At 46.9% G+C, this 27,398-nt stretch overlaps 1 protein-coding gene across 1 annotated transcript in view; it reads right to left on the bottom strand.

Moving 5' to 3' along the window:
- Positions 1-27,398, bottom strand: part of GNS (glucosamine (N-acetyl)-6-sulfatase) — a 230,871-nt gene that overhangs the window by 123,688 nt on the left and 79,785 nt on the right. Inside the window, exon 2 of the mRNA XM_086919043.1 lies at positions 1,766-1,825. Within this exon, the coding sequence (XP_086775169.1) occupies positions 1,766-1,825 (60 nt within the window). The remainder of the gene's footprint in view (positions 1-1,765; positions 1,826-27,398) is intronic.

Below are 27,398 nucleotides of genomic sequence, written 5' to 3'. Positions count from 1 at the left end.
TGTTCAATCACTATGCAGGTAGTAGGGGAAAACGTGCAATCAATGTCTCTATAGTCCACAAGACCGAAACCACATGGGAACCATATAGACTGGAGCATGCTGTATCATCGGATCCAGCTGTTGTGACTTCACACTGAACAATTCACCTTCTGTATACGCGGTCATCTCCAAACTACACAAAATAGCTACTGAGATATATCAAGATTCAGGATCATGTACTTGTGCTGGGTGGTTCTGGAGCATATTTTCTGTACGGGGATTGAAAATACTATTGGCCTTGTTCATAAATATAGCTATTCTCTTCTCTTGTTTATGTATCCAATGTGGGCCAGTGCTTTGTTCCCTCTGTATTTCCACTTGTAATACTGGTCTACCATCTAAAACAAATGTCCAAAATGTAAATACCCGTTTAGCAACAGATCAAGAAAACAGTAACATAATGTTAATTGATATATATGATATTTTTCGTACCCTTTAGAAGCATAAGAAAATATCTTAGCTTATCCCAAAATGGCCTTCTTTGGAAAACGTGTATTATTTTACTTCGCATAAGCTGCAGCCATTTCTGCTGAGGTGTCGATTTAAGTTTCCCTTGTAATTCTTTTGTCTTTTCACTCTGCCTGTGCTATCTATTTTAGTTGACTTCCTGCCTCAGCTAAAAGCAATGTACGTGCTGAGAGTTTGTAGCTGCCAGTACATCTGTGGTCTGTCAATCATTTCTGCTGATATTAGCACTCCTGCTCCCCTGTTCGTTGAAAACTATTTAAAAAACGTGTCCTTCCTGTTTCTGATCATATGCTTACACTGCAGAAAAACTGTATAAAAGCTCTGTGTTCTGTGACTTCAGTGTACTACCTCAGGCAGCACTTGAGAGTGCTGTGTGGACGTGGTCCCACTCAGAGTGATTAATAAACTTGTTATTTATTCCTACTCGAGTGCTGATCTCTACTTTGTTGGTTTTTGAACCCGTGGACAAAAGTGTGACCCTGCACCAGTGTACCCCTAAAAAGGTATATTTCCACAGAAGAATAAAATGAGCCAATCAGAGAGAAGAATAAAAGGAGCCAATGACAGAGGTGGTAAACAGGCTATGCTCCACAATAGGACCAACAACATCATGGATAGGCAAATAAAGTCAACAAATACAGGCAAGCAAATGTAGGGAAAACACAAAGTCAATAGCAAAGTATGGCTGAAATACATTTTTAGGTAACCTTTGGACATTTCCCCAAGATGTCTTAGCAACCACACAGCTGATCTGTCTGGTAGGCTTTGACCTAAAAATCCCATCACGCCAGCTTGTCAAGTTGAGGCTGACTAGCTTTGCCAAAGCTTGGGAACGTACTCACAATTATACCTAGTAAACATTCTCAGTAAACGTTTGTGCTAACCAGCTGAGCTGTGGTCATGCCCGCCATTGTTTTTGTGTTTTTCTGGTAAAGGTCTCATTCACTCCTAAAGTAACAAAACCAGTTGACTTCACTGTTGAATAAAGACCATCAGTTTCTGATGTTTCAGGAATCTTTATTAAGAAAATCCTGACAAGGAGGTCAGCACGACTGTCCCAACCCACAGCAAATATCCAACTGGCCACTGATGATTCTGACAAGGATGTCAGCACGACTGTCCCGACTCACCGCAAATCTCCAACTGGTCATTGATGACACTGACATTCCAAGTGCCATCAAGGACACTTGGAAAAACAAACTTCCATATAGAACTTAACACATTTGAATATGAATTTTGAATCAAATATAACACTTACTGCGTTTGAGAAGGTCATCCCAACGTCAGCAATAAGGGCTTTAGTCTTCTTTAGAGGTGTCTACAAGAAAGACCACAGTTAAGTCAATGCCAGCGTATGCCATTATTCTATGGTATATTGCACTGCGAAAGGCCATAAATTCTGCAACATTCATCACGGTCTTCATTCAAATGTACTTCTTAACACTACTGTCCTCTGCGCACACTACAATTCCTACATGGGAAGCCCCAATTCATTTTTCCCCATTTTAAACTTTTATAGTAGGATTTTATATGCTACATTTGCTTTTTTTATCTTCACTCTATTTTGTGCCATATTCTTGCAATAACAAGCATTGGCAAAGCCATCAGGCACCTCCCATGAGACCTATTGACTTTGTCAATGATTTTTAACCATGCTCTAGATCACTGCAGCTGCTTTGCGCGCATGCCTAAAGATAAATAAATGAAAAGCCCTATGTCCTAGCCACCAAGTCATTTTGTAACCGTGCAGCAACAAGTATGTGTGCCACTAGAAAAGGAGGAGAACCTTTTTTTACTTTTTATTTGTCAACCGGAGATGGATTGGTAAACAAAACTTTGCGCAAAAGTGCTTAAAAAACCAAACAGGAGAGGATGGAGAGTGCAACTAGGAAAGCAAACTGCAATGGAGGATAGGAGGCGAGCGAAGCAAAGGCCACCATAGGATAGAGCAGCACAAGGGAGAGAAAGCAACATGGAGAACTAGGGGTGGGCAGAGAAGCAAGCATGTCCAGCAGCGTCCAAAATGCCAGGTTCGCAGGAAGCCGATAAAGACCACAGGGACCTTCAGGTTCCCCCTACAGTTGTCAACATTTGAAACGGGGTGCCCTAGGAGGGATCAAGGCACCCAGTACTGTGGCCAGGCCCTCGGGGATGGGGTTTCTGGGGACAAAATCGGCCTGGGAGGGGTGCCACATGGCTATCTCTGATGTTTTTAAAAAAACTAAAGGACAGGCCACAAGGGGATAGGGCCCCTGGTGCCAAAAATCGGTACAGGAAAGAGGGGCCACTTCCTTTATTAAATAAATAAAGAAATAAGAAAAGAAATAGTTGGGCCCCAGGGATACAGTCCAGGGGGTCATAATCAGCCTAGGGAGGGGGGCCGCTCGGCTAACCTCCCCATTCTAAAAATACCAGGCCCTGGGGAACGGGATAACCGGGGCTAGAATTGGCATGGGGAAAGGGAGGCCACACAGCCCCCCTTCCTTTATCATTTAAAAAAATAAAAAAGCTATCAGCACAACGCCGGAGGCCCTGGCCCCTTTCTGCACCACTCTGCTGGGGCTCCTCCTGGTGCGTTGCTGGTTGGGGGATGAAGTCTTCATTCCTGTCGAGCGCCCTTGGGGGCCATCAAGACCTCCTGTTGCCTCCAGGAAAGTCCCACACAGCGTATTGCTGATAGGTGGTCGGAGACCACGCCCCTTTTCTCAACCTCTCTGCAAATTCGATCCTGGCGCACTACTGGTTGAGGAATGAATTTCACTTTACTGCTGAGGGCCTCAGGACTTCTTCCCCCAACCAGTAGTGCACCAGGAGGCACATTTTCTGAGGGGTGGAAAAAGGGGTCATGGCCTCCAACAATCTCTTAGCAATCCAGCTATGTTGGTCTTACTGGAGGGAACAGGTGGAGTAGTTGGCCCCCAGTAACTTTCACGAGTAAAGTGGGCTTCATCCAGGAATTGAGCTTGCAGAGTGGTGAGGAAAGGGGGCCAGAGCCGGACTGGGAACCACAACCGGCCCTGGCAAAGTGCTCGGCTGCCCCCCCGCCCCCCTTCCCCACTCGGGGGGGTTGGAGGTGCCGCCGAGCTCTTTGCCGCGGCCGGTTTTCTGTCGATTTTTGTACAGGGCTGTTTTTGCAGCTAAAACAGCCCTGTAACAAAAACAGCCCCCAGGGGCCCAAAACCGGCCCCCACCCGTGCGGCGCACCAGGGGATTGCCCGGTGCCCGCTATGGCCAGTCTGGCCCTGAAGGGGGCATGGCCTCTGAAGACCTCTCAGCAATTCTTCTGGATGGGACTTACTGGAGGTACCAGAAGGGGTAATGACCTAATCCATAGCCTCCCAGATGTTACACTGGCACACGTTCAAGGGCATCTTGAAGGTAATATCTTGAAGGTAATATCTGGAGAGGTCTGTGGATTAGATAGTTTTTTTTCACAATGTTGAAGACCTTTTTGGGGTAGTTTTTAGACTACCTGAGCTCAGATTTGTGGAAGGGTGCTTTGGTGTCTAAACTGTGTTTGTTGCCCTCTTTGCGTTTAAGGCAAAAAGGTTCTGGAGTAGTTTGAATGGGTTATTCCACCATTAGCATTCTGTAGTTCTGAAGGTTCACTGTTCTTTGAAAAGTTCTTTAAGTTTTGTAGAATTACAGATCTTGTTTCTTTTTAGTTTATGGGGAAGAAGGGCATGATCCGTGGCCACCTCTGTCATGGCTGTGTTAAAAGTGGCCATGTACAAGTTAGATTCAAGTTTGGTAGGGATACTCCTTAATCTCTAAAAGATAACATTTTCTAGTAGAGACCTGTTGGTATAAATAAAATCTTTGACTCAAACATTTGATTTATTTCGGGGTGAGATTTTGGTGCACATGAGAGAGAAAGGGAATTTTCTAGATGATCTGACCAGTCATCTGGGATAGAAGATTCAGACAAAACAAGGCCTGTTTTGGCGATTACAGGGTAAAAAATCCAACACTTTGATGTGAGCCCTTCAATGCCTTTGCAAGCACCGCCAGCCAGCACCACTCGGGGACTCCATCCCCCACCTGTCTTTGCGGCTGGAGCCGCCGATGCCCATTTCCACAACCTGCGTCGCTTTAAAAGCGGCTCAGGGCTCCCGCGATGCAGGATCCCTTCACTGCCTTTGCAAGCACCGCCAGCCAGTACCACTCGGGGACTCCATCCCCCACCTATCTTTGCGGCCTGAGCCGCCAACGCCCATTTCTGCACTAGGAGGCCCTTTAAAGGCGGCTCAAGGCTCTCGAGGCACGGGACACGCATGGGCGCGCCCAGGCCAAGGGCGGGCCCATCCATGACCGTCGGAGCCAGGAGGAGCCTGAGTTGGGCCCCCTCCCTAACATCTGCGCCTGAATCAAGGTACTGTCACTCGTAGTTGTTCATTTTACAGTACTGCAAATATGGTAAAGTGAAAGGGACCGGCTGAAAAAATGGGTAGTGGTGCGGTAGCGATGTTGGATACGTTTCTGACTAAAGCAGTAAGTGTCCTTGCCCATGAAATCAAACTAACTGAAAGGCGCTTCCCAATGGAACCCCTTTCTTTCCCTTTGGGGTCACCTACACGAAGTGCAAATGAGACCTCTTCTCAAACACAGTCATCACCATTGCTAATATCAGGTGATCTTTCACCTGGCCAACGTGGAAATGACCCTGCCACCATAGTTCATCCGGTTACAACAAGGAGGGAGCTGGATTCCTCTCCCCCTAATACATCTCCAAAAGACCCTATACGCAATACTCCAGCGAAGTGACGCAGGGCGGAAGGCCTCCGAACCCAAAACAATCTAAATTAACTCGTGTTCCCAAGCCTAAGGGCTCACAAACCAGGGCGGTAACAGTGAATTATATAATATCACCACTGCCAGCAACTGTTAATATTTTACCGCCACAACCAGTTCTGGATGACGTATTATGGGCAGAAGTGAGTAAAAGGATAACTATTATATTGGACTCCATTCTAACCAACTTGACGGAAATTGAACAGAGACTAGACGATTTAGAGATCCAGAACCATTTGGTCTTATCTCGAGCGGACCCCCAAGAGACCTTCTTCTAAGTGCACCTATAAACGGAAACTTTGTTCACTTAAATGAGGATCGGGGACCACCCATTCTACCGACAACCATAATTCCATCCACCTCTACCCCTAGGGTTTTAGAGCAGCTTCCAATCGGCACTGCGAAATCTAACGCACATCTGGAGGTTCGGAACCCCCAAGGAATGAGTATAAGAGATGTATTTCAGCAGGTTCCAGCAGCCCAGGAGGAAAGAAGAGTGGTTGTACAGTCAGCAGGAACACAAGAGAACTGTCCTATGGCTGCAGATAATCATTTGCAACAAGTCCTTCTTCTCCCACCAGAAGCCTCTACTCTGGTACTGGTTTTGGCGCATGTACCCCCGCTCCAGGAAACTCAAAACTAATCCACGATACAGTTAATGGATAAATGTCTCCACTGGCTAACAAACAACCTTAAGGACAAAGGACTGGGGAGCCACCAACTGGCCAATAAAATGATCATGGCCAGGAGAGTGGGGTGGGTGGGCCGCTCAAGCAAAGTTATAACTAGCGACTGCATGGTGATACATTTTATGAATGCCCCTATGGGTCATTTTCTCCTAGATAATCTGTATAGATTTTCTCCTAGGAAGTCGAAGATTGTTTCCTTACCACTGGAGTACTTTTATAAACAGGGTCCATAGCTACATATGGGTTACAGGTTCAGGAGAATGCTTGAACAACCCTTCCCGAGAGATTAGCGAGGATCCTAACGTTACTTCGGGGATAAGGTTGTACAACAGATACGCAGCCTTTTCAGATCAAGAAACTTATGATTAACACCATCATCCCCCTCACCAAAAGAGAGGGAAATCACACCAGCTACTTCAGTGCCAAGGGTGGAGGAGAACTCATTAATCCCATTAACTGTAGGGAGGGCTTCCACAGCAGTAACTCTGGTGCGCAGTGTTCAGGAGACTCCTCTGATTATTATTATATCACCATCGAATGTCACTGAGAAAAATAGGACTAGCCTAGCATCCTGGAAGGTGGCAGGAATAGCTCCAAGATAGGAAATCCCCATTTGCATAACCGTTGTCAATCACTGGAGATTAAATGCTTCCCGGCGACGTGGGCCAAAGACACAGTTTTTTTCCCAGGGTTCCGCACTTTTCACACGCCCGCAACACAGTCACTGCCCGGCAGAGCAAATGGGGGACTGATAACTTCTAACACTATACCCCTACAAGTAAGGCAGGTTGGCTTTTCAAATAGCCATTTCAAGCTCCTTCAACTTGAACATAGGAAAGAAGAGACATGGCTAGTAATTAACTATTACAACAATAAATTTGGGAGAAATATGAAGGCAGTGGTAGAAGAAGTAGCAAATGAGATAGAAAAAGCCATTGCCAACATAAATAGGGGCCCTGTTAATATTATTTGGGTGGGGTATTTTAATATGCATCTTTGTAAGAATAGTGGGGCTATGGTGTGTGGCTTAGAAGACCCCCAGGTGTGGAAATTGAAGAAATTGATGTACATAAACAGCATTCATTTCCCTTCTCCTCCCACCACTCCTCTCCCCGTGAGCACCATGAATACCGTAAATTATTGACCGTATCACTCTTCCAGTAAGAGCCCGTACCCATATGCATATGTACAGCCATTCTAGGCACCATGGCCTTTTACCCATTGGAATCCCCGGCTTCTCTCCTGCGCGTATCTTAAACCCTCTCCCTCTGCGCGACCCTGCTGTGAAAGGCAACCCTTCTGCTAGACTCACACAACCCCCCCTTCCCTCTTGAAGAGGCATCCTTCGCTTTAGCTGACATAGCCCTCCCCAGCTGCACCTGACTGCCCCCGCTCTCTCATGTACGGGTCATAAGATCTCTCTCTCTTTCTCTCTATGTGACTCTGTCCCCGTGTCCACCCTGGCCCCCCCCCCCCTCCCTTCTCCTCACATGGGCAAGTCATAAACCTTCTTCTGCAAGACCCTGTCCTTGAGAGTCACGGCCGCGCCTGACCAACACCTCCTTTCCTTCCATGAATGCCCCTCTGTTGACAAATCTTCCCTCCGCGCTCGATTGTCCACGCGGCATGAATACCACTCCTTTGATGACCCCTTCCCCCGAGTCCGGCTGACCACACATGTCCGAGGCCATCGCCTGAGCCAGGAGATACCATTTACTGCCCTTATTGTATGAAGTCACTCCTCTTCAAAGGACCCACTATTGATCCTGGCCACCCCACCCCCTGGGTTATGATCAGGCGCACACATCCTAAACAGTTGGCGGAACACTCAGCTGCGTGATTGCCCTCCCCTCTTATCAGCAGGTCAAGGGTCCCTATTGTGAACATATGTGGGGTAGGATTGACACGAGGATTATAGGGATGTCTTTTCTTTTGCGTCACACTGTCCTGATTGTACTATCAAGTGTTTTGTAAGGTATAAAAGAAAGAGTCTCAGCTCACTTGTTAGAGCACCTCCTGAAAGACACCGTGTTTCGTGTCCGAAATGACTGGCTCTCCTCATGAGAAATAAACTCTGTCCTTGATTCCTGCTTCCAGCGCCCGTCTCTTTATTTGGTAACTATTCAACATGGGAACTAAGAGGCGGTTTGCGCCAGCGGCCTGGGCATCGGTAGTAATCTGGGCTCCTGTTTCACAATTGGCGTCCCAACGCGGGGTCCATCAGTGACATAAGGTTCGGTAAGAGAGATCCAGACGAAGAAGTGAACATCTAAATGATCGGAGTATACCTGCCTTGAGAGGGCCCTCGCCCGGCTGCCGATCGAAAGAACTTCACCAATTCTGAACGGACCTCTCTTGAGTGACCTATTGTCCTGACTGGAATCCCACAGGAATGCTACATGGAGTAAGAGAACGATCGGGCGCTGGAGGAGGGAGATGAAGAACTGTCCGTATGGTCCGGTCCGGGTAAGATTAAGTAGGGTGTTTTTACGCCTGATTGGTAGGGTGGTTCTATCCACCTGATTGATTGATTGATTGTATTGGAATCAGTATTTGTATACTGATATTGTTGGTATTGGTTCATTTAGCTTTGAATGCTACTTGACATATTGGTTCTCTTCTTGAGAACGAGACATTCTCTGTTTGCAAACAGCGGCGAATAGGAACGTCGTCCCTCTTTACAGATAGAGAAGGGTAGGTAATGCAGACTTTTGTCCCTGTTGTAATCCGTCATGCCTACTTTTCTCCCCACTGATTGTTTGAAATCGATTAATAATCGATTGTTGCTCTTTGAGATCTTCCCTGTCTACAAACTGAGACGAGTAGAAATATTCTGTCTTCCTTTCTGGATAGCGAAGGGCAGGTAATGCAGACGTTTGTCCCCGTTGTAATCCGTCATGCCTGTTTTTCTCCCCACTGATTGGTTGGTTGCCTGGACATTGTTGTTCCAGGAATTGTTTCGTTTGAGGTATTTTCTGCCTGCAAACAACGTGGAATAGAAATATTCTATCTAGTCTTTGCAAGTAGTAAAGGGTAGGTTATGCCCCTTTGTGAATTCGTCAGTCCTACCCACTCCCCACTGTTTGGTTATTTGGGGGGTAGCTCGCATGGTCCGCCCAGGAGACTACCCTTATGGAGGACATATGCTCCCCGCTCATGGGCCATTTAGTGGAAGTAGACCATCTGGTCCGTCCAGGAGGCTACCCTAGTAAGTGGAAGTACATCGCTTGGTCTGCCCAGGATGATACCCTAATGAAGGAATATATGTTTCCCTTTTGATCGATAATCTCGTTCCACCCCGGACCATTTATTGGAGGGAACTCGTCTGGTCCGTCCAGAAGTACCCCCTAGTGAAAAGGACACATAAAAATATGAAGTGATCACCGTTCCCTACTAACAGAAAACTTTAGCTCGAAACACGCTAAGGAAGAGAAAGAAAAAAAATAAAAAGAAATCAGGCTAAGTCAGTAACCCCCTGATGAGCTTTTGACTTCACTAAAAATAAGAAACATTAGAAACAGTTCGTAATAAGAAATATAAAATGGCGAAAAGTTTGACAGCAAAAAATAGCCACGAGGTAGCTAGGCTCCATTGCCTATTCCTGCTCCCAACATGTCTGCCTCACTGCCCGCCACGCCCACATAACGGTCACATGAAATAGAAACAATTCAATAGGTACCTACCCCCATTCCGGAAGCTCCCGAAGTGCAACAGGTCCGCGGTTACGCCCATCCGGAAGGCGAGGCCTCGAGGCATGAGGGGCTCGCCTGACCGCGGTCAGTAGGAGATGCTGGTGGGCAGGCGGCCCAAAGAATGATAAGGACCTCTCCATCTCACCTCTTCTGCCGCCCTGCAGGCCACGGGGAGAGAGGGGGCTGTCTTGCCTCGGCCACCGACCACCCCTCTCTCTCACCCGATCCGGCTTTCGTTGAAGGACGAAGCCAAAGCGAGGATGGCGGCATTTCTTTGTGCAATAATGGCCGCAACTACACCAAACGCCTGACAGTTGCAGGTAGTCCCGCCACATGCCAACGCCTGGATAGTTACAGGTAGTCCCGCCACAGGTGAGCCCTATTTAAGGTGAGCTTGCCAGTAGCTCTGCCTTGGAAAAGACTATAGCACGCACGCGCGCTATGCTGCTGGATTTATCAACTTACAGCGCTGCTTATTTTTAAAATACCGCTTTTTGTATTTTGGTGATTCTTAATTTCGTTATCCCCTGTTTTTAACTGTATCTTGCTCAGCCCACACACTTGCATATAAATTGGGCCCCTCACCGCTCTTTTAGCGGAATTGTTTTCTTCTTTCTCCTGCCTTCGTGTTTGGCGCTTGGTCGCCATCTTGGGGGTGGCGAGTTGCAAGGGAGACACTTGTTTGAGCGCTCTAGCGCTTGCGAGGACCACAGGTGAGCCCTATTTAATGCTCGCTCCCTGCGCGCAGCGGTGACGCGCAGCGGTAGCGCCGGACTCTCGCCGGAGTCAAGCCAGAGTCCTGCCCGTCTGCGCCCGTCAGCGTCCCGGAGGCGGGCGGAGCGGCGGGTGGGACTCTACCATCAGGGATGTGTCCCCCTGGGACCCCCGTCTTGCGCTATTCCTCCAGCGATCTTCGCTCTTTCCATCCTCTTGTCTCTGGCTGTCGCATTGTTTTTCCCGGTCGATTTCATGGGAAATCCCGTTGCCCGGGTTGTGGCTGGCACCCGACCCGTTTGCTTACCTCACGGCCGAGCATTGACACCTTCAGGATGGGCTTTGGTTGCATGCTATTAAACACCAGATCAGCATGCAAACATGCGCAGGACATTTATGAGCTTCTCGATATAGAGAAGCCACTATGCCTCATGCTTACTGAGACATGGTGGACCGACTCTTCTAACCCTGATGTTGCTATGGCTATCCCGCCTGATTATAACATCTTCAGAAAGGATAGAGCCAAGGGAAGGGGAGGTGGAGTGGCGCTAGTGGTCCGGAAAGGAACCCCCTGTGTGATCCTGCCAGCTATTGACATTCGTGGCTCTGAGACCCTAGCCTTCTCTATTACTCTATCGCCCCACCAATCCTTTAAGGGACTGCTTATATATAGGCCACCTGGTGCACCCGGCACCTTCTTTGAAGATCTGGATTTGGTGTTGGTTGAGTTGGCCCTGAAAGCGGAACATTTTATCGTGGCTGGTGATCTCAACTTTCGTTTGGATGATTCATCTGACCAGGCTGCCTCCAAACTCTCTGAGGCGCTAACCCCTCTGGGACTTGTCTCCTACCTTCAGGAGCCCACGCATGAGAAGGGGCACACCCTTGACCAAGTGTTCTCGTCTGTCCCTCTTGAGGGTATAGAGGTTGCTCCTGTCCTTTGGTCAGACCACTTCCTTGCCAAATTTGTCATCAAGGGCATAGGTAAGTTAGTGCCTACCCCTGCACACCAACAGGGTCGTGTCCATAGGGCATTCCACCGAGTAACCCCAGAGATGCTGGCTCAAGCAGCTGTGGCCCATCCTTGCCTCCTATCAGGCGACCTAGACAGGGACTTGCAGACCATGCAGGATTGGTTTTTGGACAGGCTAAACGATCTCGCCCCGGAAGTAACATCTCGCCCGACACCGAAACGGGTCTCCGCGCCCTGGTTTACCGCTGCACTGTCGGCTACGCGGCAGCAGTGCAAGGTAGCCGAAAGAGCTTGGCGGGCACAATATGACACTGCTGCCAAGCTGACCTATAAAACGGTGGTCAAGGCTTATCACCGGGACATTCGCCTGGAAAAAAAAGCGTATCTTGCCAGGAGAATTGATGCTGCTTCCAACTCCTGCAAGGAGATATTCTCCATCGTGAGAGAATTCACCTCACCTTGGTCGAACATCTCGGACCAAAAACCATCTGGGACCTGGGCGGCGGATCTTGCTGACTTTTTTACGAGCAAGATCCAACGCATCCAGGAGTCATTCCTGGTACCAATGTCTGTGGGCCAAACTGAATGTGATATCACCATATTGCCACAGACCGGGCCAAGGGCGACGCTGAGTGCGTTTCCTCCGATCTCTGCTCCGGACTCCCTGGCTTTAATGGGCAATTTAAAATCGGGTTCTCCCCTTGACCCATGCCCGGCTAAATTTCTAGCGAAAGTCGCGGAGGTGATCAACCCGCTGGCTAATCCGCTTTTGAATCTTTCACTGAGGCTAGGTGTGGTCCCGCAAACCTGGAAGCAGGCGATGGTGATCCCTTTGCTTAAAAAATCTGGCCTAGACCCGAAGGCCCCAGTTAATTATAGGCCCATCTCTTTGCTGCCGGCCCTCACGAAGATTCTGGAAAAGCACGTTCAAGGCGTGCTCTCCAATTTCCTTGAATCTAATGAGATTTTGCACCCCACCCAATCGGGCTTTCGTCCCCATCTTAGCACTGAGACTGCGCTCCTGGAGGTTTCGGAAACCATTAAAGGGGTTCTGGACTCTGGGGGCAAAGTCATGCTGGTGATGCTAGACTTGTCGGCGGCTTTCGACACCGTTCCCCATGATGGTCTCCTCGCAAGACTTCGCGAGATAGGCATACGGGGGACGGTGTTCGACTGGTTTTCTTCCTTTCTTGCCGGCCGCCGGCAAACGATCTGGGCCCCGCCTGATTCCGCCGTGATGCCGCCTCTGGGAGTCGGGGTCCCTCAGGGCTCTATTTTGAGCCCGACCCTCTTTAACATCATCATGACCCCGTTGGCGGCACTGGTGGAGTCACATGGTGCCCAGATCGTATCCTATGCGGATGACACCCAGCTCCTCTTCTCTTGTTCGAGAGGAGGCGACTTTGATGGGGAGAGTATTCGGGATTGCCTTGGGGCTGTTTTTCATTGGTTCCATCTTAACAGCCTCAAGTGCAATTCCGACAAGTCCGAAGTACTTTTCTTTGGGTGCGACACCGAGCCTGACTGGCAGACTTGGTGGCCACAGGATATGTTCCCTCCATCCTGCTCCTCTCAGGTTGCAAAGAATCTGGGGGTGAAGCTGGATAACAGGTTAACCTTGAAATCGCAGATCCTGGGGGTGTCTGGCATGTGCTTTGGCATCCTTAGGATGCTGCGGAGGTTTCTTCCTTTGTTATCCGTGGAACATAGGACGCTGACAGTTCAGGCTCTGATTGGGTCCAGGTTGGATTATTCCAACATTCTCTACCTGGGCCTTCCCGAGTACCTGCTGCAGCGCCTTCAAGTGGTGCAGAACGCCGCGGCCAGGGCTATCTTCGGCCTTAGTAGGCGCTCCAGTGCCTCGGGCTTGCTGGTAACGTTACATTGGTTGCCCATTCGTAAGAGGATCGCCTTTAAGGCTTTGACCTTGGTCTATAAAGCTCTTCACAAGGGGGGAGCTAAGTACCTCCAAAAGAGAATGGTCTTTTATCATCCGACCAGGTCTCTGAGGTCGGAATCCCTGCACCTTGCTGTCGTCCCTCGGGTAAAGAAAGCGCGCCTTGGTGGGCGCTCTTTTGGAGTGCTGGCATCTCAGCTATGGAACTCTCTGCCGCTGGCCCTGCGGGGTGCCACTAGCTTATTGGCTTTTAGGAAAGGCCTTAAGACGTGGCTTTTTACTCAGTAACCGTCCTTTTTGGTATCTCTGGCTCACTACTCTTTTAGTCTTTTATTTGGTGTTATGTTATTATGCTGCAGTTTTCTTGTCTTTTCCAATAAAAGCGCCGGGACACTCTTTCTGAGTAGCCGTGCGCTATAAAAATGATCCAATAACATAACATAACATAACATGTCAAAAAGGGGGGGGGATGTCTTGCCACAGCCACCGACCCCCCCCCCATCTTCAATGGCTGGCACGGCCAATACCGAAGCGCTGGAGCCGAAGAACGGCGCGGGGTCGCTGGAAGGGGGAGGCGGCGCGAACGAGCCTCCCCCACCTCCCTCCAGGTGGAGGCTTCCAGCGACACCCCAATGCTCTTACTTAAAGAGGGTCAACATCAAAAAGCGGTCTTTTGCCCAGGACGGGCACACGCCCCATGCCTTCTCTCCTCAACCTTGAAGATTCTATAAGAGCCGGGGGGCACCCCGATCCCTCCGCATGGGCGCCCCCGCCCCCCTCACTGGGAACCACGACATCGGTGCAACTCCTGCCGGCGCCAGCCTCGGATTGGAAATGGCTAAAATGCAGCCACGGCACAGACTTGTTCAGTTCCGGTGGAACACCAGAATGACCCGGTAGGAAAATTGTCGCCGCCCTCCCCACTCTTTGACTAATGGTCCATATTGTTAGACTGTTAACCACATAGCACGAAACTTTTTGAACTGCCAACGGAAGGTTCTGGTCCAACCATGCGTGACTGGAGACACTCTGACTATGCTGGAACTAGCCTGACCTCGCCCAAAATGGCGCCGACACGAAATGAGACTTTTTGAGTAAACTTTGCTGCACCCTGACCGCACAGATTTTTGTCCCGAGATACGTATGCGGTTTCTTGGATAATGAAGGTAGATATGAAGGATATTGAGTATGTGCTTGGACAATGAACTGACTTAGGGTGGGTACTGATTATGATTTGGAAAATGAATTGGTGTAATTTAGATAATGGATGAGCGTTGGATAATGAATTTATGAATTAATTAAAACTGAATTACTGACATGCATCATGCTTGCTCTGTAGGGAAGTTTAATACGATTTTATTGCACTGCTGCACTTTATGCAATGAACTGCCACCAACTTCGTTCTTCTTATGTACAGTCTTAACCTGCTCCGTGGCCGGTCCACTGGGTTGTAGGCCTGTATTTATACATCAACACTTTTTATTAAAAGTATTTTGAAAAAGAAAGCATAGTGGTAGCGGTTGCATTAATGAGTTTTGGATGTTTTACTACTGTGAACGAAGAATAAGTATGATGAAAGCTGAAGGTTAAAAAGGACCAGATATTTAGCAGCTACATTATGTGTCACAGGCAGCCGGAAAAGTGTTTTAGACACCCTTAAAACAACACCACAGAAATGCCACCTGACCGCCACCCTTGCACCAACAGAAAGGGGTTGCGACCAAGTAACTCATGTAGATGCGCAGATCGTCAATGATTATCTATCTGACATTACTGGTCCCTCTGGGCTTAAACGCCGAGATGGTAAAGAAACGCAGTACGTGGAGATAGGTCGAGTATGTGGTAGGTAAAGACATTTTCGGACTACTGCATGCTGATGTGCTTTGAATGCTGCCCCCCCCCACCCCTTCTTTCTCCTCCCTTCTGCAGGTCACGTCAGAACGTCGGCTGAAGTGTGGGAGAGCGATGGTCGAACCACCGACGAAAAGGGAAGGAGGGAATATGTGCATAGTCCTTATAACGATAAGTTTCAGAAATGACTGTTCCTCCTTAGAACATAGCGACTGGGAGGATGGACTGACATAGAAACTGGACGGGTACTGAATGACGAAAAATTGACTAGAAATAACACGTTAGATAATGTAACTAGACGTTTGACTAGGTAGGGAAAGGACAAAGAAAAATATATGGGTAAGGGTTACCACGGCACCACCCGTCTGGGAAGTTAGAAATGTTGCTGATGTTCAAAATGCACTGCCCCCTTTCTCACACTCTTATAGATATAACCAAGCTGTCCGACTGTTCTCCCGATCAATACTTGCCGTTGCCTCAGCCTGGAGAACTTCCCACCAAAGGAAGGAACTGAAAAATGGTTTAAGATCCAACCATGGGTAAATAGCGCGACCAGGTTAATTTCTGATCAACCAACCGAGGTGTAAGTATTGGCAATTGAGAGCACTCACAGAGATAACGGGCGAGGAAGGAGAAGGAGGGAAGGGTAGAAAGAGCTAAGCACGTAGATAAATAGGATAGTAAAGATACGTAGGATATAATATGGATTTTGTTGGCCACCTGTTGTTTTCTGTTTTGTCGTGAATGTCTTATATATATGTAATGCATGTGCTGTCTTCCCTGTCTGAGTTTGTATGTATGTACGGATTTATGTCTTCCCTCTGTCTGTATTTGCGTGTTACCTGACCTTTGCTGTTCTGTGTTGTGAGCGCACTAAATGACCTATTTTCGTACACGTCCCTCTCTCTCACCACCCCCTTATCTCTCTCTCTTTCTTTCTCTCTCTCTCTCTCTCCCTCTCTCTCTCTCTCTCTCTCTCTCTACATGTCATACGTGTACCGAATGGCTCGTTTAGATTGCGGACGACTCTCGCTCTCTATGAGAGTCTCCCTATTTTCTCTCCCTCTTTTTGCTAAAAATTGTGCCCCACCGGCACCAGTCTGATTTGATGCATATTGAACGCAAAGGTGTTCAGCGAAATTGACCGAAACTAAAATGATTGTATCTCGCCATATTACTGCCTCTCCTTTCTGCAAAATGAATGAACTTGAATTGGCTGAGAAGGAAAGGACAGGTAAGACGACTAAAGTCCCCCAAATCTGGCCATTTATAGGGGAACTGTATGTCAATGGCACCTTATGTCTGTTCTTCAGAGACGAACGCCAACGTCTAGATTGACCCCCAAATGCCCAGATTGCCCCAACCCCCTTTGCACCCAAGCGCGAGCGCCCGATGCATCCCCGCCCCATTTTGATTGACCCCCAGCTGCTGTCCCGGATATAAACATAATGACCATGCGCAACTGTCGTCCCTCGAGAAAAACCTGTTTTACCCTGACTCTCGATGATAGCACCCCCGCCTTGTTTGAAAAGGTTAGCCAGCCTTGAAGGGAAATGTTAGACTGTTAAAGCTCAGGTTAGAAAGAAGAGTCTCCCTGGAGGCTCCGAAATGTCGAGTTTGATGAAATACACAGTTGACAAGAGTCTGACTTTCCTCCATATGTGACCTGTGTAGACAATGAATAAAACCTGGCATGAACTCAGTAGGAATGGTGACATATGCACTGTTTGGTAGATGAACATCTGACTGTGACCAATGAGCGTATCTCCCAAGTACGTTGGATTGAGGGAGGAATTCACATACGTAGATATCTTCTTCTGCCATTTCTCTAAAACCTTGTTTTGTACCTATTCAAAGATTCACGATCACCGAAGGAGAAGGGTCAGATGTGACGTACAGCCTGGCTGCAGATCTTGGGACACGTGTGACCTCGACCAAAGGTGGAGCTGCAGAGCAACAAGATACGGGACGAGACCGCAATTTCAACGTGGAAAATGAAAAATGATGGGCCGCCTTGAAGCCCTTCGTCTGCTAACCCACGTGTGCCTGGAGTCTCTGTCCCCCTTCTTTGGGCCCGATTGATGGGCCTGTCTGCTTGTTATCCTTTGCTCCCTTGGTCCCTTTTGTGTGTCCCAGGAACTCTGACCCAACTCCGCTCTCTCTCCTATCGACTATTTGAACCACACTCACCCTCTTTTCCACGTGACTTTTTGCCAAAAGGAAGAACTGCATTCATATGGGAATAGGGTATTGCCACGGAAAATATAGGTGCCAAGCATAAGGCGCCACCAAACGGATTGTTTAGGGAACAGGACTGTGGTTTAACAGCAGAGGACTGACCGCACCCTGCAACGCGTAAGGATAGAACCGAGCTGGACCTATAGCTCCACCGCCGGTGCTCAACAGAGCCAACGAAAGTACACGGACTAGAGCCTACCAGTGATGGCTCACTGATAAAAAGACACTGTGACGAAGAGATCTTGTGTATTGAACTGAATTCCGCTCTCAACTGCTTGGTCAAAACTGTTCATTGGTCACATTTTTAAGCCAGAAACATTTATGCTATGTAGTGCGCTTAATTGTTAGGAACTCAACGAAATGCAATTTCCTATGTGCTGCATTCCGCCCATCACCTCAACTGTCTATGATTGTATGCCAAATGTTAGTATCAACGAATGCTAATTCTTCAACGATGCCTGTCTATCTGTAACCCAACCAATTGCAAAAATGAACGCTGTAATGTAAAAAGGGGCGACTGTGGAAATTGAAGAAATTGATGTACATAAACAGCATTCATTTCCCTTCTCCTCCCACCACTCCTCTCCCCGTGAGCACCATGAATACCGTAAATTATTGACCGTATCACTCTTCCAGTAAGAGCCCGTACCCATATGCATATGTACAGCCATTCTAGGCACCATGGCCTTTTACCCATTGGAATCCCCGGCTTCTCTCCTGCGCGTATCTTAAACCCTCTCCCTCTGCGCGACCCTGCTGTGAAAGGCAACCCTTCTGCTAGACTCACACAAACCCCCCCTTCCCTCTTGAAGAGGCATCCTTCGCCTTAGCTGACATAGCCCTCCCCAGCTGCACCTGACTGCCCCCGCTCTCTCATGTACGGGTCATAAGATCTCTCTCTCTTTCTCTCTATGTGACTCTGTCCCCGTGTCCACCCTGGCCCCCCCCCCTCCCTTCTCCTCACATGGGCAAGTCATAAACCTTCTTCTGCAAGACCCTGTCCTTGAGAGTCACGGCCGCGCCTGACCAACACCTCCTTTCCTTCCATGAATGCCCCTCTGTTGACAAATCTTCCCTCCGCGCTCGATTGTCCACGCGGCATGAATACCACTCCTTTGATGACCCCTTCCCCCGAGTCCGGCTGACCACACATGTCCGAGGCCATCGCCTGAGCCAGGAGATACCATTTACTGCCCTTATTGTATGAAGTCACTCCTCTTCAAAGGACCCACTATTGATCCTGGCCACCCCACCCCCTGGGTTATGATCAGGCGCACACATCCTAAACAGTTGGCGGAACACTCAGCTGCGTGATTGCCCGCCCCTCTTATCAGCAGGTCAAGGGTCCCTATTGTGAACATATGTGGGGTAGGATTGACACGAGGATTATAGGGATGTCTTTTCTTTTGCGTCACACTGTCCTGATTGTACTATCAAGTGTTTTGTAAGGTATAAAAGAAAGAGTCTCAGCTCACTTGTTAGAGCACCTCCTGAAAGACACCGTGTTTCGTGTCCGAAATGACTGGCTCTCCTCATGAGAAATAAACTCTGTCCTTGATTCCTGCTTCCAGCGCCCGTCTCTTTATTTGGTAACTATTCAACATGGGAACTAAGAGGCGGTTTGCGCCAGCGGCCTGGGCATCGGTAGTAATCTGGGCTCCTGTTTCACACAGGGTAATCCTCTTCCACATTTCATGCATAACGAATACGGGGAAGCTTTAAATAGACAACTATAAAAGTGGAATTTGGGAATAATTATTGACATAAATGCAAGTGAGATAGGGATAACATTCAGGAGGGGAAATCAAGAGTCTACGATTGACTTCATTTTAGCTTCGGCCACTTTAAATGGGAAAGTGGCCTACACAGGTAGCTTATTTTCTTGTCCTAGCGATCATGCGATATTATTTACTCACTTAAGTATCCTAAGTAAGGCAAAATAACATCATCAGGTAATGGAATGCATAACCCTGAACAGGAAAAATGAAATCCAACTTAAGTGGACACAGGCACAGTAACTGAATCTGGTCCCCGAAAAACTAGCCCAAGCTAGGGAAGAAATCACTTATTGTTTGGAGGAGAGCTCTTCCCCTTCATTCCTAGTCACCCAGTTTAGAGCCCTTTTGATGAAATTGAAAGAGGCTCTTACTTGCTCGAAGTCTCCAAATATTATCCCTAGCACCCGCTGGTTTGATTCATTATGCTCTACTGCTAAAAGTGCCCCCGTCAATGCTTTAAAAACTCACCCTAGAGATCCCATCATGATACGAGTACTACGCAATGACTATAAACAAGCGAGAAGAAGACGAGAGAAGGACCTTAGGGAGCAGGCCTGGGAAGATCTCCAACAAGTGGCTATCTCAGGTAGTAGTAGGGAATTCTGGAAAGTTGTAAATGTCCCCTACTTTAAAGATTCTAAAGACCCGTCCTTAAATACACATGTAGATGAGGAAACATTGGTGGGACATTTTGAAAATATCTTTGGTTCCAGTATCTCCCAACTATCACCACCCCGAGCTAGACCTTGTATCTCATGGCAGGCCAAGCTTCTCATTATCGGAGGTTAGAAAGGGGCTAGAGGTCTATGGCTCTGGAAAGGCTCCAGGCCCTGACGGAGTGCCAATTAACCTTTTCCAGGAGAACTACGATATGTGGGTCCCCCTACAAACAAAGGTTTTTAACACCATTGTGGCAGAGGGTCCTCCACCATCCTGGAAACAGAGTGGAATAGTGCCTACATATAAAAAAGGCGATAAGGCTTCCCCAAAGAACTACAGCCCAAATTCCCTCCTGGACTGTAGCGGGAATTCCGTTCTCCTACAGAACTGTGCATAGAGATTCGGAACCTCAGTGAATTAGGATGGCCCAAAACTCACCTCAGTACCCAAAATCCCCTTACCGAGCTAGCTACAGTGTCTCATTGGTCATAATAAACTCCCAATGTTTAGACAAACCAGAACATGAACTTAGATTACCTCAGGTAACGTGGAACACATGAACACTCTTTCGCTATATAATCATTTCAAACCAGAACGTGGAGTAAATGAGGACACGTGCATATTTGAAATATTTATTTACTAATGCAGGGTTCTCAAAGCAGTATCTTATATAATACAAGCAAACATATTATAAGCAACAAAATTATCAGCATAGTTACTAGTTCATAAAAGGCGAATGGTGACAGCATACTATGATGCTGAAATGAATAGGTATTAACAACACCTAATTCTCACCCACCCCATAGTATATTATATCTATGAAGGTCTCATTTGGGTATTAGCAGGGCGGGCCCATACCTCAAAATCTCAGTGGCAGAGGATCACATCATCTTCCACCAGCTCTCTGCATGCGAAGCACCATCAAGTGTGTGTACGTGTGTTTTCAGCAAATCAATATAAAACCCGCTTAGAGCCAGATTTTGGCAGCAGCATGCGTGTTATGTCTAGGGAGGTGCGAAGATCAGACCTCACAACAACACTGTGTCGAGTTTTCCTTGGAGCCTTCAGCACTCACTGTGCAGACAATGTACCAAGCAAAGCTGATATCAGAGCAATAACATATTATTTCTCAAGTAAATCATGAAGCTCTTCTGGGTTGAAAGCTAAAATAACAATTATGTGTCGTGTGCAAAATGAAGCAAAAGGAAAAATGGCGTTTAAACATTTAATAAGCTCATGCTAACTTAACACAGTATATAGAAACGAAATAGCTATATGACACCCCCCAATGATCCGAGCACGGTCAAAAATTATGGTAAGGTAAGACCAGAAAAGGGGCATAACATGAAAGCAGAGTTCAATAATAACGAGCTAAGCTAATTTTCAAAAGCAGATATGATGGCCTTACAGCGGCCAAATAAAAAGGTCTAAACTTTTCAACACAAGGCCCATTTTCGTACAAGACAATAGGCCTGCGGTGTAGAAAAAGAATTGTTTGTAAGCAATAAGCACCCCCAAAGAAAATGCAATCAGGAACGTGCTAATAGCAAAAGTCTCGAAGGCTTCTCAGGATAGGACTGAATATGCAAAAAATGCAGCTACAGCCTCCAACATGAAATCACTGTCATCATCCGAAAACAGTTCTGCCATCCAATTAAGCAGTGGGAAAGAACATACGTGCTCCTCCAGCACTGGATCCTCTAGCAACATCAGAGGACAACTTGGTGGGTTCTCAAGAAAGCTCTGTGACAAGAACTCATGCGCTGCTGCGGGTATGTCCCAATGACTCATTAGTCCATGCATCGCTGCCAAGGCCATAATCCTTTCGTCAGAACAAACCAACTCGTGAGCAACTACGGGGCTCATCAGATGATTAAAATCGACGTCAAGAGACACCGTCATGCAGAGACACAAATCAAGGGCCCAGTCAAAATCGCAGCTCAGGCAATGAAACACAGGCTGGACACATGTGAAATAGGAAAACTGAAACGATAATCCAAATGCCGTGCTTAAAGTCGCAAGCGGCAGGGTGCCATAGTAATCAAGCATCCGGTTGCGAAACAGTGGCAGGAGGGGCTCTGCGGCTTCTAACGCAGGACGGGCATCCATGTTTAATAAAACAAAATATCACCAAAACGCCTGCAGCCAATGCTAGCAAAACAGGGACTTGAAAATATAGAATGAAAGAAGGCAGGGATGACTCCAAATATTTTCGCGAATGAAGTCACGAGACCACTGCTAACTATTTTAAAAAAGTGAGCAAGGCCAGAAGTGGAGGAGGCATTAAAGATTTGATGAACCAGCTCGCTGAAATGTAACGGCAAATCAGTATTTAAAAGCGCCTGCACCTCTGTGCGCGTGTTAGCTATGTGAAGGACGAATGTTTCTCGGGCTGAACTCGGGGCCACCTCTTTTTGAGACAAAAGGGCTCTTATTCTACTCATACCATTGAACTCTGCCTTCAAGGTTGGGATGCGCGGCCAGATGGAAACATCTGCGTAGGAGGATACAGAACGTTTTTGCAACAGACTACACGTTCTGATACAGTTACCACATAAGCGATACCTTTAATTAACCCACAACATTCCTCGTTATTCAACAGTAAATAACTACCGTTCGCCAGTAATGTGAAAGTTGGAACGATTGCAGGAACCGGAGTGCCTTTCAAAACACAGGCTAAATTAGGCCAGTCCTGATTACAAGAACCATGTAACTGGATGTGCCTGCATATCAATGAATGGTCAGGGGACTCTGTGCATTCTTCCCCATTACGATATACTTATTTCTCATCTTTCAGGCACCTATAAGTGAATGGAAGTGACCATGCCTCATGGAGGAATGAGCTACCTAATGGTTCATATCTCCCTATCGCAATATATCGCATACAATTAGTAAATTTGTACAAGGCAAATGGTAATGTGATTAATCCGTGGATAAGCCACGTTGCAGCAGTGGCCTCAGCTACAGAGAACGGTAAAGATTCCAACCTCTCAATGTGTAACATGGAAAAGGATGCGTCAAGCATTGAAAGCATGCGCTGTTTGTCAGTCAAATTAAATGGGGCAAAGAAGGAGGACACGTTCATGTAATTCCAGGGCACTCTACCAGCCTTAAGCGTCTGCAGGGTCCACGCAAATTGCATTATAGAACGAAATTGATTTTGGCCATGGTATAACACAGACACTTCATCATTTACAATATCAACAACAGAGGATACCATATTATTCAACGTGTAGATGCGGGAAGAAAGCATGTTAATACTGTTATCGACAACTGCAAGCACCTTCTCCAAATTAGCTTGATCAATAGCCCTAAGGCGCTTAGCAGCCTCAATTTGTGAAAGTTTCCAGATTTCATTGTAAACTGCATAAATCCACCGTTTAGATCTACCACTAGTCGGGCCCTTTATAAAATCATTTAAATCCACATTATCAGTCAACTTGGATAGATGTAATTTAACTGCAGCTAATGTAGAATGTTGTAGCCAATTCTGACATAATTTGCCAACTGAGTAAGTGGTGACAGAATGATCAGTATCAAAACGGGGATCAGGCCTGACTTGTGTAAAACCTTCAGTTAAACCCAGAAAGCGACGTTGGCAAGAATCAGAGCTTCTGTGCCACATCAGCCAACCCTTCGGATCCAAACTGGATACATTAAAGGATGAATTGTGCAATAATGTTTGCAATTCACAAATGGAAAACTGTGTGAAATTATTCCAACCGGAATATTCTTCCAAATCAGGAATAGTAGGGGTATTTAATTTTTTTGAAGTAGCCAATCCAAAGCATGTTGTCTGGAAAATGGTAGAATTTAAAAACAACACATGATTTGGGAGGAGACATGCACGGTGCAAAGCCTCAGTGCCTTGTACCTGCCAACTTTTAGAACCCCAAACCGATTTAAGGTCAATGGTTTCCTTCCATAGCTCGTAGCCCTCTACAGCTAATTTGTCTAGAAAGGACTTCGAATACAACAATTTAGTATCGGTAAGTCTAACTTTGGACATGGACTTCTGTGTCATTTTAAAATAAAAGGACTCAGGACTTGATTGATTAAAGTCGGTAAAATAAGTGTACTTTTTCAAAAATGTACTGGAGCTGCCTTGTAATGGCGCTGGGCAATGTTCCCACTGTGTGTAATTTACAGTACCCCTTCTGGAACTCGTTTTATGCAGAAAATGGTTACCAAAATGTTGAAAGCAAAATAATTCACCATAATTAGCAGATTCTAAATATAAATCCTCAGCATCAAAGGCAGCATAATATTTCAAATCAGAGAATAATGATTCTACGGCCTGACATCCCAATCATCAGAACGTATGTTTTGTTTCACCACATCCCCCATGTTCACTCTGAGTACATTAGGGACATTAACCACTTCAGTAGGGCCTTGGATTTGAAATTTAACTGCATCCCACACAATCCCATCAAGAACAGGCCAAGCAGTGATGTTTACAAAATTCAAGGTTCTCTTCAGTCTGTGTGCTGAATGTGACGAGGAAAGGGGGGCCAAAGTTCCATTAAGATGCCGAATGCATGTTCTCTCCTCGACATAGTGTCCATCGATGAGACGGAAAAAATAAAACACAAAACCAATTGACATAAAAAGGTAAACTGAAAAAAGCACCAGCCAAATATACGTCCAAGGAGGGATCAAAAAATGTTTTTTAAATAATGTAGCATAAACTGCTAAACGTGAGGGTTTTTTCGAATTAACTGAAACAGAGTCAAATGAGAATCTGGATTCTGTGGCCAAACGTGTTTGTAAATCAGGCATCGACAAATCAGCAGGATAGGCGTAATCTAGGTCATCAATGTTATTAACGGGAAAAGTATTCAATAAAGGATTGGAAACAGCAGGCATCTCGAGGGCCACTTCTGGCTCAGCATTAGAAGTAGTGGCCAAAACAGAATTTCTCACAATCGAAGGACAGGAGACCGCCGGTGTCATACTATGAAGAATCGGCCACCCTGTGTATCTTGACATTGTCAATAGAGATAAACCTGTTTTCCTTACGACATGGAAGCGGTGGTAAAATGACTGTTCTGGTGCCCTTCACTCCAAGAACGGGAACCGGTGCTCGATAGGAAGGACCAAATTCTTTCTTGTTATCGATCTTCTCTCGAACCAGTTCTCCAACTTTGGGTAGCCAGCCAACTACCGGGATCTGCAACGCATCATCCGAAGTGGAGGGCAAATGTTCCTTTGCAAGACTGTCTCTGGTCTTTTGTAGATCCTGTAAAACATTGCAATGTTCATCTACGTCAAAGGCCGTGGCTTGGGCCACGCAGTCTAGACCGTCGAGGTCAGGGACATACATCTTGATACCAAAGAGCATTTCGTACGGGGTCCGCCCACCCAGAGACCTTCTAGGGAGATTATTAAGAGCATGCTGCACGCCATTGAGATGGGCCAACCAGTTTCTGCCAGTGCCTATAACTCGTGCTGTCAAAGATTGCTTTAAGTCACGGTTCATTCGTTCCACTACACTATTACCCTCAGGTCTGTATGGAGACGAAAACTTGACTTGGACCCCCAACGAAATCATGGCATCCTTATACGCCTTAGAGGCGAAAGCCGGACCCTGATCCGAATGGAAGGTACCACAGGCAAAAATCCCTACAAAGACACGCAAATCTCTTATGACAGTCCGTGAATCAGCGCTGCAATGGGGCCAGACCCACACAAAGCGTGTGCATGAATCAACTGCTACTAAGATGTACTTATAGGCAGTATCAGAAGAAAAAGGACCGCAGTGATCTAAATAAACGCAACCCAGTGGTTTATTAGATATGTACAACTGTGTCTGAGGTGGAAGCGCAGCAGTTGAAGGCTTAATCTGCTGGCAAATGTCACATTGAAGTACATAATCGCGCGTCTGTTTGTACAGTCCCCGCCACCAGAACCGTTGTTGTAGCTGAGTTACAGTGGCCGAGACGCCCGCATGCGCAGACGCCACACCTTCATGTGCCGCTGTAATCAATGTAGCCCTGCGATCCAAGTTGGGAATCAACCGTTCACCAACATCAGGAATTTTCACATAAGGAATCTTATTGGGACTGAAGTGGTATGTGTACTTCGAAGGGAACCCCGTAGGATATTTACCTCCCTTCTCAGTGGCAGCTACAGCCGCCAAGATGTCATCATCTATTTTACTTTTGGACCGTGTAACTGCTGCAACTAAATATTTTGATACTGCAGATTTTGACGCTTAATCAGCAAGCGAGTTACCGACAGCGTGAACTCCAACACGCTGATGGCCGAGAGTATGAATCACAAACACAAGTGGCAACTGCTCTTTAAGCTCAGCCACTCGGACCCAGATCATCTTATGTTTTATTGCGCTACCCTTGGAATCACAAAAGTCATTCTGAATCCAAAAGAACAAGTTCTCATTGTAAGAGTGGACACAGTAGTAAGAATCACTTATGATAAGTGTTGTCACACTAGGATCTGCATACTCCAATGCAAGCATCAGAGCACGAAGTTCTGCTAATTGTGCGGTGCAGTCCCCTAGTGTCTGCGTGTGCACGACACTGGACTTGAACTCATCGTTCACCATGGCACCGACCACAATGGCGCATGCGGAAACGTAGGCATGTTTAGAGCCATGCGCAACCTGCGCCGAACCATCAGTGTAAATGATGCAACGGAAATCCTCCAAGGGTCGCATTGCTAAAGGAGCCGGATGAACGAATTCATACTGTAAGTACTCCTGCGACCATAATGAGGCGTCAAAAATAAACGGGACATCCTGGGATGTCAAGGATGCAGCCCATTGAATCCACCGAAGGTGCAAAGCTTTGGAATTTGGTACACTGGCTTTCGTGACTGCCTTCAAGGCAGGACACGGGGTAACAACCAACATGCGCTTTCCCTGTGACAGGGCACGTTCCTTAAGAATTGCCATCTGCACAGCCGTCAAAACTTTCTCCACAGTGGAAAAGCGCAATTCAGCCGAAGTGTACAAGTGTGACTTGTAAGCAATAGGTACTGTGTCTCCTTCATTAAAAGTCAGGTACGTGAAACCCACCGTCCCAGGGATAATTCTTATCACCAGGTTGGTCTGGTTATCACGAGTCAGTAAGAATTTAGAAGCGAGCAGATCAGCTTGCAAAGACTGCAGAATAGCTGAATGCTCAGGCAGCCAGCATGATTTGGAAAAAGTTGGTTGTATCAAAGCATACAAAGGCTTGATACGCTGGGCATATTCCGGAATGTATGTCCTCCCGAAATTTAAGGAGCCCAGTAAAGATTGTAATTTTTTCAGTGTCGTTGGAGCACGCAGTTGTGCACATTTCTCCAGGAAGTGAGGAGCCAAACCTTTTCCTTCATTGTTGAGCTTGTAGCCCAGAAACAACACTGTGTACTCTGCAATGTGCGATTTTGCAAAATTAAATTTGTAACCCAAGTTTGCAGAGGTACAAATAATTCCGTTGACTCGACACAGATGCTCCCAAAGTTCGACGTCTGTGAGATATATGTCATCCACATACGAACAAGCATCCGGGTCGATTCTCTCCAAAAGAGAGACAATGCGGGCAGTAAAAATCCCAGGACTATTCTTATGGCCCATAGGCAAACGCCGAAATTGTTTTTAGACAG

This window comes from Lissotriton vulgaris, chromosome 1_1 (genome assembly GCF_964263255.1).
Source record: "Lissotriton vulgaris chromosome 1_1, aLisVul1.2, whole genome shotgun sequence".
Classification (NCBI taxonomy): domain Eukaryota; kingdom Metazoa; phylum Chordata; class Amphibia; order Caudata; family Salamandridae; genus Lissotriton; species Lissotriton vulgaris.
This window is presented reverse-complemented; position numbering and strand designations above follow the sequence as displayed.